At 39.3% G+C, this 16,867-nt stretch overlaps 1 protein-coding gene across 3 annotated transcripts in view; it reads right to left on the minus strand.

Annotated features, from left to right (window-relative positions):
- Positions 1-16,867, minus strand: part of LOC125311500 (serine/threonine-protein kinase 32C-like) — a 284,135-nt gene that overhangs the window by 66,334 nt on the left and 200,934 nt on the right. For all 3 annotated transcript variants that reach the window (XM_048269621.1, XM_048269623.1, XM_048269622.1), the window contains exon 10: positions 4,376-4,504. In XM_048269621.1, coding sequence (XP_048125578.1) covers positions 4,376-4,504 — 129 coding nt within the window. The remainder of the gene's footprint in view (positions 1-4,375; positions 4,505-16,867) is intronic.

A 16,867-nucleotide genomic window follows, 5' to 3' on the forward strand; every position in this document is an offset into this window, starting at 1 on the left:
AGATTTCGATTTTCGCTACCACCGTGTAGTCAAGCCTTAAGCCATACCCAAGTAGCCATAATCGAGGTAATGTATGTGTAGAGACGAACATTTTCTGTTTATTTTTTCTCCCATTTTTCATGGCCATGTAATAATGTTCAACCGTGAATCTTCTGAGTGGTTTATCTGCATTTTTGGGGAATTCAAAGTTCTTAATTTGCACAGGGCTTTTTTAACGATTTCAACTCGCTCTGCATCTCTTACGGTGTCTGGCCATAACGCAGGGTCGTCACTGATAACTGTAGTGCTAGGTATCGTGTTAGGGCTACTCACGTTACTGGTTTTGTTTGCACCCAAAGCTTCTGCTACTGAAATGGTGTCCGTAGCAGCACCACCAGCACCAGTACGGACTTTGACAGTGTTTCACTTAGATCAACATCATAATCATCATCATCATCATCATCATCATCAGTATCAGTAGAAGAATATGTAGTGCAAGTTTGAGTTGCCGGTGGTGCAGCTAGCATTAGCTACACCACCCAGCTCAGCAGATGTTGTTGCATCACTATCCAAATTACTTTCTTCTGTGGGATAAGTTGGTTAATTTAGGCAATTTCTTTTCTGCTGCTGTCAATCGCTCAACTCCACACCTCACCAATACCTCGTTCAGACTAGCTGCTGCTATGGTGACAGGAAGCGGACTTGCAGTCATTTGATTTTATGATGAGTTTATGAGCAATCATGAGGCAAAATATATATTTTTTTCTATCTTTTATTATGGATTAGAATATATTGTTTGGATGCGGTGATCATTTATTTAAAAAAAAAAAAAAAATACGATACAGGGATGACGAGGCCCCCTGGTGGCCGAGGCCCCAGGCAATTGCCTGACCATGCCTAATGGCAGGTCCGCCCCTGTGTACAGTGGCAGAGCGACGCACAGTGGCTGAAAGTGGTACTAAAGCTTCACGCAGCTTTAAGCCTCGTAATGCGCGACTGAAGTGGCCATTTGAAAGCGATGCCCACTGTACACCTCAGACTTTCAGTACAACTCTGCAACCTGTCATCTGCAGAAATACTCTGATGACTCTGCAGTTGTAGGCTGTGTGAAGGATGGGGAGGATACTGAGTATAGAGAACTGCTGAACAGCTTTGTGGCGTGGTGTGGAAACAACCACCTACTCTTAAGAGTATGGCCAAGACCAAAGAGATGGTAGTGGACTTTAGGAGGGCTAGGACACTGTCTCCATCATGGGGAAAGGTGGAGGTAGTGGAAAACTTGAGGAAGCTTAGGTTTTTTAATGTGTGCAGCAGGATGTTGAACATGTTTTACCAGTCTGCTGTTTTTAGTACCATTTTCTTTGCAGCCATCTGCTGGGGCACCAGTATCAGGGCAAATGACACCAAAAAGCTCAACAAGTTGATTAAAAGAGCTGGCTCTGTAATTGGAAGTACACTTGAACCCCTAGAGTTAGTTGTTGAGAGAAGGATGTTGCAAAAGCTCCTTAACAATATGGAAAACACCTCACATCCACTGAACGAACTACTGGTCAAACAACAGAGTGTTTTCAGCTGGAGGTTGCTCCAACTTCACTGTAACAAGGACTGTTATAGAAAATACTTCCTGCCCACTGCCATAACTATTTACAACAACTCCCCTTTGTACCGTGAGAGAAAAATCTTATGCTGAGAGACAATGCAGTTCACAACCTCTTTAACAGAGACTATCCAACTTGTATATATTTAACTTGTATGTATGTATATGTGTGATATATTTATATTAGGGCTGTCAATCGATTAAAAAATGTAATTGAATTAATTACACACTCTGTGATTAATTAATCTAAATTAATCGCATATATAATTTTTCCTGTGACAGTATTTGAAATATTTAAATTCAAATCGAATCATTGAATAATCAGCATTAGTGACATTAAAGTTCAAAAACTCTTTTATTATTATTTTCACTGTTCAAATAATGGCCATAATAATCTTTGATATGACCTAATATGCTGAGAAAATAAATTCAAAAGTGCTTCGGGAAGAGGTTTTTTTTTCACTACAAGGCATTTCAGGCCACAGATATAACCTAGGGGACACGATGAAAATAAATTAACACTCCCCTCAATGTCAACACTATTTCTTTGCATTGAACTCCAGTGATATGCAAATTCCTTGCTGCAGACATTGCAGAGGACTTTATTTTAATCAACACTTTATATTTTTAACACCATCAGGCCAATTTTTAGAAGTAAATGTTCCAATCAATGATCTAGGCAGACATTTTCTTCTCTCTCCTTAATTTTACAGTCTAATGGTTACTGACTAGAACGGCTCGGGGTCAAAGGTCATACGGAATCGATTAATCTGCACTATTTTTTTTTATCAGTTATTTCTCAAATTAATTAATCGAAATTTATATTATTATGACCGCCGCGCAGCGAAGCGGCGGTCATATAGGTTTAGTCAGATTTTTTTCTTTTTTTTTCTCTTTTTCGCATGTCCAAGTTTCCGTCAAGGATTCCTGGGACACTGTATGACCGGGGTACACGAAACTTGGTGGGCATGTAACCCCACATGGATAGCATGGAACCATCATTTTTCGTTTTGATCTGTAGCCCCCCCGCTGGACTGGACCCCCCGAAAGGAGGGTAGGGCAGACACAGTTTTCTGTGAATATCTTGAGAACCGTAGGGCCTAGGATGACCAATTTTTTCCGTATGTTTGCCTCCAGGGGTCATCTTAACCCATTCCATGTGCACACATGTGCATAAACAGATACACACGCACACACATACATTCACAGTAATCATACGTATGACACATACTCACACAGTAGACATGTACGCATGCATGCACAGGCACACACACAAGCACGCACACACACACAAACACACACACACACCCACACACATAAACATAAACATGTACACGCACACATGCACACAAGAATTTCTCAGAATTATGAACAGGCAAGATGGGGGTGGGGTTGTATAAAATGAATTTTACATGTGAAATCTATGAACTAATCATGTTTTGGTACTTGTTGTCTAGCAGATACCAGTGAGAATTGAGTGTGGATAATGTAATTTAGTGAGACAGTTAGAATCATATAGGCCTTTCAGTGTGAATTTTTGTGAAAAAAAAAATGTGCTGGACTGGGCGGCGGTCATATTTTGTACCGCTCTGCGGTACATCTAGTTAATTGCTGCTGTAACACCATAATTTCCCTCTGGGGATGAATAAACTAATCTATCTATCTATCTATCTATCTATCTATCTAACCTTGGTAGTTCGCTCCGTCATTCTTGGATTTGGTGTTTCTAGAAAGGGTAGTTTGAACTCTCAATCGCAAACAAGGACGCAAAGTTTGTTCATTTGAACTACTGCCCCTGGGCAGTCGCACTTATGTCGTTCCTTGGTAGTTCCAGTTGGTGTCCGGAGAGCCTAACCAAAAATCACAACCGCCTAACCAAAAATTATGAAGTCGGTGTTCTCGTGACTCAATGATTGATCTATTCTGTAGCTTAATTTTGATTAAGAGACTGACTCCTCTACTCCCCTCATTCTTGCTATTCATGTTAATTTGTGGATTCAATTGTTTTCAAGGATGTCATGTACCTATTGGCATTGGTCTCTTGATGTAGAGTAACTATATGCATAAATATTTATGGTCAAAATCTATTGTGTCTCGTAGGCCTACTCTTACTCAGAAGTGAAAAGGAGAGATAGGATGCGAACTCCGGCCGAGTGCGCAGAGCACCGACGCGCTGCCATTAAGCCACGTGACGGTTAATAAAATTTGCGATACCCTGAAATTCGTTTAGGCTATATATTTTTCCCAACATAGATATTTAACAGAAATAATGACACATATTGGTCAGCTTAAGTAAAATGTTTTATATGCTTGCAATAGGTTTAGGTTTTTGCTGATGGCAATGACAACGGCAGCATTAATCACTCTGTTTAAATTAGAAAAATGTCGACATAGGCCGTGGCAGAGAATTTCTAGGGGGTGGGGTATTACACGTTGCCACTGTTTCCACCAATGATATGTATCGATGCATCATCAATAATGTTGTTGGAACTACGGTGTTCGAATGCCGGAGGTAGCGAATTGCGACACAGGTACGATGCTTTCTGGAAACAGGTGTAACACTCCTTGTTTGGTCGCAAGTTGCGTTGTACCACGGTAGTTGAGCAACGTCGTTACTAACTTTTCTAGAAACGAGCCCCTGATTGGTAGGACAAAGCAGGGTACAACATTTTGTCTCCAGCAAGAAACCCCAGTCTGCTCATTCAAATGTGAAGACTCATTAAAGTGTCAAACATAATACCACATGACTCACACCTCATCCCACCCCATTTCATTTCATCAAGTGGAGACAACACTCACTGATTGCGAGTCTTTGCTGTTGTCCCTTGATCTGTTTTTAGCCAGACGCTTTTTCTTCTTATGAAGAGGTCTCGACTCCAGAATCATCTCTTCAAGTTCAAAGGTTGGATCACAATGCAGGCGACCTTTCTGCAGAGGCAAAACACATAATCAGAATCCTATGACCAATAAACAGTTTGTGGAAAGCATATCCTCTCTATTGACACAAGACCATTTGAATTATACATTATGGCATTTAATATTTTTTTCTTTTTTTTAATATATCAATAGTCATTTAGGTGCCACCATTACTGCTATCAGGTAACTCTTACCTGCCCAGAGCCTTTAACTGGTAATGTCTGAGGTGTGCACGGAGAAGTTAGCTTTAGATAGTTCCCATGTAGCAAAACCCATGCAGTCAACTTCTTAACAACATCAAAGGTCACAGTATCCGCTCAAAATCTGACTAAATAAGTATGTAGGGCAAAAAGTCAAAATTTCAGGCTACTTTGTTACCCACAGTTTGGTAGATGCAAGTATTCCATATCCCATATTTTTCCATGAAGAAGACAGTATACTCCCAGCACTACTATATTGATACAATATGCCTGCTTTTCTGTAGTTCAACCGCACCAGTCTATACACACACACACATATACAATATATATATATATATATATATACCATATTGGATGTGATCAAAAACATCCAAAACATTGTTTTCACTGGTCACTAATTTTGTCCATTCTTTTGCCACTTTGGCACAGATCTTCAGACTAAGCCTCACAAAAAAATACCAATACAGTCAATCAGCAACATATCTCAGCAACACTTTGATGTATTCCTGATTGTGAGGACGCAGACTTTGCATCATTTTGTGTCTGGGGGGTTCTGCAATAAGCAGAAATGTGTTTTTGCAAATACCCAATGATTTGTTTGTATTGAAAACAACATTCTACTTCCAGGTCATACCTTACCAGGTCATATAGTACATTTCACGAAATTTGGAACAGATAATCTTCAGACTAAGCTTGTAAATAGTCCTAATATAAGGTCTATCTATATTTCAAAGAGGAATACAAATAACTGGCGGATGACGCTGCTTTGTTTCTAAAAGATAAATATCAATTTGGACCAGCCATAGAACTGATTAATGAATTCTCCAAGGCTTCTGGTTAAAGAAATCAACGTAATGCTTGTTAATTTCACATGGAAAAATAAGAAACACTTAGAAGATACTGTCAGGACCCAGAAAAGAAGGAGGGTTTTAATTGTTAAATTTCATTGACTTAAATAATACATTTAAAGGTGCTCTAAGTGATGCTAGGTAACGTCAATTCTGTTGACTTTCAAACAAAACAGAGAGCTAACTCGCTACTTTCTCCCCCTCCCTCCCGTGCTGCTCCCGTGCAATTGAAACTCTCCTAAACCCTCCTTAACGCGCATCTCTCATTTGCTGGAACAGTTTGTTATGTTTTTATGGGCTAGGTTTGCCCAGGTTGTTTTTGTTTCCGTTTTTGGAGCCTGGGCTGTCCACAGAGATCACGCTTTTTTACAGTGTATTCAGGACACAGACAGCTAGCGGTTGGTTAGGTGATGTGAATGTCTAAAAAACGTGTGGCATCGCTTAGAGAACCTTTAAGGTTAAATGGTTGAAGGAATGTCTCAAAGCTCCACAATCTATTTGTTTTTTATTTCTTATTTTATTTTATATAATATTTTTTTGAGGTCTTCACTTCTTACTCTCTTGTAATTATATAGTCTCGCCAAACTCCCGATAAAACATTCTGCATTTTTATCAACAAGCTCTCTGCATGGAAGTTATGTGACTCCCATAACTTTTCTCCACACAAAACAATTGTATGGAATAATGAAGACATAACAGTAAGTAATACATCTTTATTTAAGCAAAGAATCTTTATTAAGGCCCCAGCTGTGGCGCAACTGGCTGAGGCACCTGCACCGTATGCCGGTAACCTGGGTTCGATTCCCGCCCCGTGGTCCTTTCCGGATCCCACCCCGACTCTCTCTCCCTCTCACTTCCTGTCATTCTCTACTGTCCTATCTGATTAAAAGGCATAAAAAGCCCAAAAATATACTTAAAAAAAAAAAATGGATTGATAAAGGAATTATTTATTTATTTATTATTTATTTATTAATGATCTTTTGACACTGATGGAGCACTGCTGAGTCATGGATGCTTCCTTTATACCAAATTAGGGATGTGACAAGATATCGTGGGCCACGAGATCTCGTGAGATCTCGCAATACAAACATATCACGATATTCTCGTCAAAGTAAAAATCTAAACTAGATAGATAGATAGATCGATAGATAGATAGATAGATACTTTATTGATCCTCAAGGGGAAATTCAAGAAGATTCAACTAGAAGAGAAGTTCAACTAGAAGAGAAGTATCCAGCTGTAGCCAGCATGACTGACGAGTCTGACTAAATTAGCTTAGAGGATGCCCCAGCCACTTTTAATTTTTGTGTAGCAGCATTTTGGATACCTGCTGGAAACAATAATACCAAAGGTCCTTGATTACTAACAAGATAGAGCATCATTCGTTACTATGGGAGCAAAACGGGACAGTTCTGGTCTGCATAAATGGGATTGTCACCTTATGTCACTAAATAAACATTCTCTCTTAACAAGCAATAAGAGCAGATAAATCTAATTGTGTTTACAGTGTTATTGTCTATAATCATGTATGATACCAATCGCGTGACGATTTGGGAGGTTTCAGAGCTCATCTGCCATGTTGTCATCCTACGCTATCGGTTGCCATGGGCAACAGCGACACAAAGACAGTGACACAGAGCAGGAAAGACAGCTTGAGAAGTTATCATGGTGTTTAAACTGAGAAATTAAAAAGAAGTTAAGAAGTTGCCTCGACTTTCCCCCCATAGATATTGAGGAGTTAAGTTTACCATTTTAGAAAATCTGCTTAGATGATTGGTCACTGTTGTAAAGATCATGCTAGTAATCCTCACGGTTTCCTCATGAAAGTAGAAGCTAGCCAGACACAGCTGAACCAGAGAGGGTTAAAGCGGAGCGAGAGGCGCAAACGTTCGACAACTTCCGCGTTCGATTATTTCAAGGGGGAGGGGGGAAAATCCCCCTTTATGCAGACCAGAGTAAGCCCTCGCTGCACTAATGTCAATGGAGACTTGTGGAATTTTACCAATAAATTGGCCCTTATCAAAAAATCCTTCAGGATTTTCATTTTTTCCAAAAGGATTCTACAGGATTTCTTGATATTCCAATAGGATTTGTATGTTCATTGTTACAGTCCTATAGGATTACAAACTTGTCCAATAGGATTGTAAAATTCCAATAGGATTTTTAAATAAGATCAAAATTTCTTATAGGATTTTTACCCTGTTAAGTCCTGTAAACTTCAGGTTGTCTAATTCAGTGCAATTAAAAAAAAAACGTATGCAAAAGGGGTCCTCTTTATTTATTTATTTTTCTTTCTTTCTTTTTTTCTCTATTCTACACTGCTAGTTCTGTTCTACGTTTTATGTCATATGCCCATTTTCCTAAATTAATAATATCTGGGAAAGTTCAGAAAGGATTTTAATTTTCAGACGGCCAACCCAGGCCGAACAGATTTTGGTGGTGATCTGAACACCTGGAATTTATTGCATCAGTGACCCTTGGGCAGAGCTAAGTCTGCGCTCTCTGAGTGCTTTTCTAGTTTATTTATTATTAAAACAGTAGACTATTTCAAAGAATATCATGTTAAAACCTGATGCCTTTGGTTAATAATGATTAAATCCTATTGGAATAAGTCCTATAGGAATAGAAATCCTATAGGAATAATGTTCTGTGCTTTTAAAAAATCCAATAGGATTCCTGTAGGATGTTTTTGTTCCAAAATATGATAGAAATCCTTTAGGATTAGTTCTATCAGAATCCTATGGGATTTTTTGGTAAGGTACTGCCAATAAATTGCACATATTTGTAAGCCTACATGTTGTGTTCTCTACAGATGGAGACGAGTCTCCGTGCAGAAGTATTGCATGCCAGGTTTCAAAAGTTACGATCTCAGTCCAATCGTTAGCAGCTCCATCACAGCAAGTTATGGTCCATCCTCAAAGGGAAATGACAGTGTTCGTTGTGCAATTGAAGCTACTCTTTCACAACGATCCATAAAAATAGTTTTAAAAATAGTTTTCATTTATGACACGGATCAGCACGAATGCGCGCCAGCCAGAGGAAAACGCCGGAGGAAAAGAAGCGACATGTCAGACAAAAAGCGAAGTGTGGTCTGGAGTTATTTCTCCCCACTAGACAAACTGACGGCAAGGTGTCAAGTTTGTGATAAAATAGTTTCCCACTGCAGTAACACAAGCAATTTATTTAAACATTTAAAGACGACGCACCCAGAGAGCCACACCGAACTTGGAAAAAGACAGGCTGCTGTCAGAGTCGAGTCTCCTACGCCACCTGCAGAAGACCCTGCACGAGAGTATACCAAAATTGGTCTTTTTTCTTTTTTTGAGAAATAAGAAAAGTGAAAATATGTACGTTTTTGTTTATTTTTTGTTTTTGTTTTCATATTTAATTTATTTCATTCATATTTATGTTATTTATTTTATTTTGTATTTTATTATGCATTGGCCATAATACATTTTGTATAAATGGTCTGTAATTGACTTGTGATTTGTCTTAAATGTAATAATATTTTTTACTGACAAAAATTGCCAATAAGTATCGGTATCGGTATCGATATCGATGAAAATGCAAGAAAAAGTATCAGTATCGTATCAAATTCTAAAAGTGTGGTATCGCCCATCCCTAGTAGCCTCATCTTTTTCCATGTGGGGAAACAAAAAAAACTGCAAGCCATGGTTTCTAAGGTTTCCATGACAATCAGTGTGACGCACTGGAGCAGTTTTTCCACACTGCAGTGTCTTCCAGGCATCTTAAAGTAGTGCAGAATCACAACAACTTCTTCTGCTAACAACACAGACAATGAACACGTTCTAACCATAGGTTCTAGCGGGTATCCTGACAACATGGCGGATGCAGTGATATCGGGAGTGGGGCGCTGTGTCTTGACGACATCTCCTTATTCTCAATACAAGTGGATGGCTAGCTACAGCTATGCGCTAACAAGTTACTAGCAGTTAAGGGACTTCGCTTAAACTTAAAAGGAACCATATGTAAGATTGTGGCCAAAACTGGTACTGCAATCACTTTCAAATTACTGTAGAGCGTTGTATCCCCTCCCCCTCCCCCTCCCCCCTGACTCGAGGTTGCCAACCCGGAATGCTGAAACACTACTGACTTTGTGATTAGTAGATAGGTGGAGGGTCATTTTAAACAATATGGTTTTCAAACTGAAGAATGTGTCAATTTGAAGGAATGTGTCAATTTGTCCCATAGGGACATGTTGTTTTCTATATAAATTATTCATTCATATTGATGCAAATAACTTTCTTCAAAGACATACAATTGCTCCATATGCTTTTCTTCAAAGATTTTGATTGCTTCAGATACACCATATATATCTACTACTTAAAACAGCCATATGGATGGTCAATAATTTCACAATATTAATAAAGTACTGTAAACACAGTCCAAAGACAAGCACAGTAAAGAGTGTTTTTTTTTTATTAGGCTACCTTTTAGAGAATGTTAATTTTGCACAAATATGCAATACATTTCAATTTAATGGTCCTTGACTTGAACATTTAGTTTTGGCCCGGGGAAGAATTTGGCCACCCCTGCTCTTACTGAAATGTGGATTTAGACCAGAGAATACTGCCAGATCTGCACACCTGTTTTCCCGCCTGATGACTCTACCGTATCAGATTGTATTCCTGCATGGCTTAAGGATATTTCTCTGAGCATGTAGCCTCAATCACAAAATCATGTCGGTTTAACCTTTTTAACATTAGGTAGATCAGACCTTATCTGAGAAAATATGCCACACAACTTCTTGTACAAGCCATGATTCTTTCGAAACTAGATTTTTGCAATTCATTGTTAGCTGGCCTGTCTGCTTGTGTAGTGAGACCATTACAGGTGAATGCAGCAGCACTAAGAGAGGAGTTACATGTGTCTTCTTTAATACAAATCCCTCACTCTGGCCTGTAGGAGACCTGCAGGACTTAGCCACACGCTAAAAGGCCACTTTCAAGACTCTTTTCCTCGATGGTTTCTTGTTGGTGAAATGAGTTGCCTAGTGGTTTAAAGACTCATCTCTTTAGCTTACATTTAATTAATTATTATTTTAAATGTATGGTTTGTATATTTATGTTTTTCATTATTATTGATATTTTATATTGTTATTGATATCATTGGTATCATACTTTTTTCCTTAGCGTAGACTTACCATTTTGTATAACAAAAAAACTGTAAATGTTTTACTTTAGTAATGTTCATATTCTGTAAGTCGCTTTGGACAAAAGCGTCTGCTAAGTAACCATAACCATAACCATCAAGACATCTCATGACGACCATGCTGGATTTTATATATATAAAAAAAAATCCAAAGAGTTTACACAGGTAGCAAATTTAGTCCGTTCTTAATGAAATTTGGCACAGACGATCTTCAGACCAACCCTCAAAAATGTAATACCGTTTTGATTTGCGAAAGCGTCCATTCAATACAGTCAATCAAAATCTGTGGCTAAGCAGCCAAACAAAACAGATTTCTCAGAAACGCACTGATGTGTACCTAACTAACTTGTTCATTTATCATGTAAACAGACCTTACTGTTCTGTACTGACCAGGGGTGGGTAGTAACGTGCATGAGTAAAAACGGTACTTCTACTTTTTTGAGCCAGTAATCTACTCTTTACTTTGTTACATTTTCAATTGCCTTTCGTTACAAGTACAAGTTTATTATCGGAGGAGAAAGTATCTCGAGGGATAAAAGTGCACCTCTCCCTCGGTGTACAATGGCGTGGGAGAAAAGAATCAGGGCTTCAGAATGCATTGCTATATTTTCCCGCGATTATAAAAGTAGCCTAATGACTGGCCTACCGGTATGTAGAATCAATCAGATCACGTTGTAGCCTACTACACGGAAGTAGATGTTCTATATATTCCATTCTATACAGTATGTTCTATCTAACAGCTCAGTTAACACAATGACGTCCTGCCAGCTGCTGCATCTTCTGGTGAGACAGCGTAGCAGTGAGATGAGAAGTATGACATGACGGAAATTTTCGCCTATATTATTTGTGGCCAGCATCGTTCAACAATCATGTTGGACAAGGAAGGTAGAAGCAAAGTAAAAGCCTCAGAAATTGAGCACACAAGTTTGAAAAAACCTAGCATTCGTTTATGTAGCCTCAATGTTGCAGGACATGACAAAGACGGTAGGCTGAGAAAACAGATAGCATACTCTGTCACTCTGTCCAAGTGGATATGCCTAGGCTATATGTAGCCTAAATGTAGGTCTACCCATAATATAGCCATTGTTTTTAGGTTACTATATGTTCTGTATGGTGAAGTTATAACCAGACTTCTATCAATGCAAAGCAGAAGAATCAGCTGGCAATGGATTTAAAGTGACTGCTTTTCAACCCGTAGCCACTTAATGTATATTCTGGCTATGACAAGATAGCCTACACAAGTGTGTCAGATATTAAAGTAGGCCTATATTAAATAAACTATATTTGTAATGGGCTGTTAAAATATGTTTGCCTATATGATTAGCCTACAAAGAAGGAGAAAAGCAAATAGGCGTAAGGTTAGGGCTACTTTTAAAGGACCATCAAAAATATATATAAGTATAAGTATATAGACCCTTTCATCAATAAAAACAAAAACAATGCTTGAACGTTCTATTTGGGCCCCAATCTACTTCCTCTACATTAAGATAACATATGGAATGTTAAAAAGGAAGTCTTGTGGGGCCAACTATGATGCTGATAATAGAACTCTCTTGAAAGGGTCCATATACTTTTTTGATCCCGTGAGGGAAATTTGGTCTCTGCATTTAACCCAATCGGTAAATTAGTGAAACACAAACAGCACACAGTGAACACACAGTGAGGTGAAGCACACACTAATCCCGGCGCAGTGAGCTGCCTGCTTCAACGGCGGCGCTCGGGGAGCAGTGAGGGGTTAGGTGCCTTGCTCAAGGGCACTTCAGCCGCGGCCCACTGGTCGGGGCTCGAACCGGCAACCCTCTGGTTACAAGTTTAGAGTGCTAACCAGTGGGCCAAGGCTGCCCATAAAAATGTAAAATAAAAGAAACTCAAGTTTCTTGTAACTTGAGTAATTTATTAACAAAGTACTTTTTTACTCTTATTTGAGTCGATTTCTCAGATGGTAGTATTTACTTTTACTCAAGTCATTTTTAAAGGGAGTAATTGTACTTTTACTTGAGTATAGACTTTCAGTACTCTACCTACTCCTGGTACCGCCCTTGAGTTGTGGATCTGCTCAAGGTTTTTTCCTACATGTATCTCCAATTCTAGGAAGTTTTTCCTTGCCCCTGTTACTCATGGGCCTTCTCTGATTGTTTAACACTCTCACTCAAAAAGGATCTCATTTGCTGCTGAAAAACATAAAATTGTGCACTACCTTGGACAAGGTATTAAAACATTGGATATTTCCCAAAAACGTATGTGACTAAGAAGATCAAGAGAGCAGCTGCTAAAATGCTATTGCAAAGCAGTAAACAGGTATTTGAAACCACTGGTGCCTCTGGAGTCCCGCCATCTCTGGTGCATCTCTGGATCCTCAAGAAGTTTGCAATTGTGCATAAACCTACTATTCGGCAACCCCTAAACAAAGCTCACAAGCAGAAACGGTTGCCGTGGGCTCAGGAATACATGAAGACTAATTTTCAAACAGTTTTGTGTACGGATGAGTGCCGTGCAACCCCCAATGGTCCAGATGGATGGAGTAATGGATGGTTGGTGAATGGCCACCATGTCCCAACAAGGCTGAGACATTAGCAAGGAGGTGGCGGAGTCATGTTTTGGGCCGGAATCATGGGGAGAGAGCTGCCCCTTTAGGTCCATTCTTCTCTGACACCTGGCATCAACAAAGCATTTTCACCCAGAGAACTACACTCACTGGATATTTTGTCTTTTTCGAATGGATGTATGTGAAAATAAGTAAGCACTTTCTGAAATACTCTAGTCTCCAATGATCAGTCCATGTGGCAACAACATACCACGATCAAAGTCACTTAAACCACATTTCTACATTCTGATGCTCGACTTGAATTCCAGCAGACCACCTTGGCCATGTCTATGCTGCCATGTGATTGGCTGATTAGATATTTGTGTGAATGAGCAGTTGAACAGGTCTACCTAATAAAGTGGCTGGTGAGAGCAGAGCGGTAGCGAAAACTACCAAAGGACACCATGGAAAACAATGGTGCCACTTTTCCCTGTCATTTTCTAGGTTATGGAGACAGGAATAGTTCCAAAAACTGGCATTCACGGCATAGAACTCCGTTCATTTAATTGGTTGCCAGCACATTCAACCTTAAGTTGATTAGATGGCAGTTCTTAAAAAAAAGTGCATTGCATTAGCTGCTGTTAGCATATCAAATACTGTTATTTTTATGTACTTAGCATTAAATGTCAATGTTAATGTAATAATGCATAATGTAATAATGAAAAAATCTCAGTAAGCTATGGTAGCTAGGTTAAAGTGCTCATGAGGGTAAAGTTCTCGTGGCAGAGATGATTTATTGCAGTAGAATAACATTACACAACAAATTAAATCCAACGGCTTCAGGTTCTTGCATTTTGTGCTATAATAGCCTATGCTTATATAAATGAACTCCCAGATATCTTAAATAACTCATATGGATTTGCAGTAGTGACAATTTATCAAACATAAAAGCAGTTTAAAAAACAGCAAACAATTGGTTTGATCTATGAATACTTTTCCATTTACTACTGTCTTCGCTGCTGTCTGTGCCATAGTTTTTACTTTTGAGGGCGTACATGAATCATGTGACTGTGTGACGGCGACATCAAAGAGCGTTGCAACTCTGTCTATGGCTCTGGGTGAGTGTATAGCCAGCTACAACTAACCATACAGTGGACATCGCTTTCAAATGACCACTTCAGTCGCGCATTACGAGGCGTGAAGCTGCGTGAAGCTTTAGTACCACTTTCAGCCACTGTGGGTCGCTCTGCCACTGTACATCGCTCTGCCTGCCGCCCCTTCTGAAAAATAAGGAGGCTGCCGAGAGTAATCCCAACCTACGAACTCAATAACAAAATAAATCATGCATAATTAAACATTACCTCGATTTAGGCTACTTGGGTATGGCTTGACTACACGGTGGTAACGAAAATCAAAATCAAATTTTCTGTCTACATTATTGTCAGTGTTGGGGGTAACTCAACTACGCAAATCAAAACAGTGTCTTGTGTGATAATTGAGCCAGTAGAGAAATAACTGTTCAGAATTAATCTGTAGCCTTGGGTAGGCTTCTGCAGAAAACAATGTTGTTGCCGATTTAATACTATCTGGCGATGTTTTTAACAGGCTACGCAATAGAGGCTTAGACAACTATGACCCACGTTTTATAAATAAATAAATGAATAAATGTTTCGTAAATGAATTTGCCCTACTTCTTGACTGCAATGTCATGATATGTCATTTTTATTTTTCTGTACAATAAACAAATACATCTGCTTTATGCCGCAGAATTACATTCATATTTGGCTGACTTCTGCAGACGCGCAAAAAAACACTGCCAGGCCATCCTTAAAAATATTTTCGTTTGCTGTAACCCAGCCGACCCTGTCAATTTAAAACCGACCCAAATATTTATTTTTTTCCCCTTTTAGTCCGACCGACCTGCCGGTTGTAAACTTACGTTAACACAGACGATTTTTTTTTACTTAAATAAAACCCTGTGGCGTCATCTCCACACCATTGGTTTACGCACACACTATGGCTATACACACTATGGCTATACGCTTCGTTTCATTCACACAAACATCTCGACTCAACGCTTATTACTTGGCACGAAGCTCTGGAAGAACTGTGCCCAGATATTTTCCCATTCTTTCTCCCCTCTAGTCTAACGGTGACCGTGTTGAAGAATTGAAATTGGTTGTGGTCTATTCAGCATTTCTCAAAATATGGGCTTAACCCAGATTCGAACTCTTGGACATGGGGACTGATAACTGCTGCGTAAAGGCGGCTGTCATCAGCCGGCCTTAACGCACTGCGCCACAGAATTGACGGCGTGGGTGAATAGGGATAAATAACAAGAGTACACAGCTGTTTCACCAGCACATTTAAATGACTTGACTAAAACCGTGCATAACTGGAGGTACACCTGTATCTATCTGAGCAGTCTGTATGTCCTCATTTTGCGAATGCGAGGACGATATGAGTCTGTTGCATTTCGTTAGATGTCCAAGTCACGCATAATGTTTGAAAACCACTGGCTCGTAATCACAATAATTTAACACACGACAGTTGGATACTTCATCATGTTCTCATGCCTACATTTTGGTGAGTAGCATAGAGATCGTTAAAACAATAAAGTATGGCTCTCCGTTTGGGACATCGAAAACTTATATTTTTAATAGGGTAGACTACCGTCGGAGATGCTGACTTGCAAAGGCCTCGGGATAACACGTTATCTCCACTATCATCAGTCAATGCCCCCTTGATCAAAGTGGGGAATAAAAGAAAAAGTTTGAGAACCACTGGCTTAACAAGTTACCTGCAGTCCAGGACACACAGAATATTGCAACAGAAAGTTGCCTTTATAATCAACTACTATTTGTTCCAACAGCATTCAAACAAAGCCTTTATAAAAGTGAAAAAAAAAATATTCCATAAGAAGTAAAATAAAATACTGTTACTGTAGTAACTGTATCCCAAGCTTCAGCTCCCCACGTCTGTGACAGGCATACGTGACACCGCTAAATTCTCAGCTTGTTTATACCCCATGCTAGGCCCATCACTGTGGGGTGCGGTAGCCTACTCTCTACGATTTAAGTTAAGCAATATAACCATACAAATGTTTCAAAATTAGTAATTTCGGCTTTGTCTGAACTGGCCATTGTAGGCTACGTAAAAAATAATCAAGTAGGCCTATCCCCTTTCCAATGATATCGGCAAATGTTTGTTTTCGAAAGTAAGAATTTCACTTCACCATGCACCTTCAACAATGAATAGCTCATTACACTTATGTTAGGCCTACTGTTGAACGTAGGCCTAACTGGTATCATTACAAACATTATTCTGTGTCCTAAAAACTGGCATTTTATGGCATTGTGTCATGTAAAGTCGTTGCAAAATCTAGAGAAATGTTTGAGGTTGTCAGCGGGGGACAATTAAGACACACATTGGATTGTGTTATTACTTGAACATTCCACACTATCCACAGCTGTGGTATCGGGGGCAGGAGGATTACTGTTAGCGCAGGCTTTATATAAAATTCTTCAACAGAAAGCCTGCCTCGAATGCAAGCTTGCCCAAAATAAAGGCCTGTGGTTTGCGCAGCCTACAGTAAGTAGGTTAAATAACAGACCCGCCACAATGTGCGGTA

This window comes from Alosa alosa, chromosome 18 (genome assembly GCF_017589495.1).
Source record: "Alosa alosa isolate M-15738 ecotype Scorff River chromosome 18, AALO_Geno_1.1, whole genome shotgun sequence".
Lineage (NCBI taxonomy): Eukaryota > Metazoa > Chordata > Actinopteri > Clupeiformes > Clupeidae > Alosa > Alosa alosa.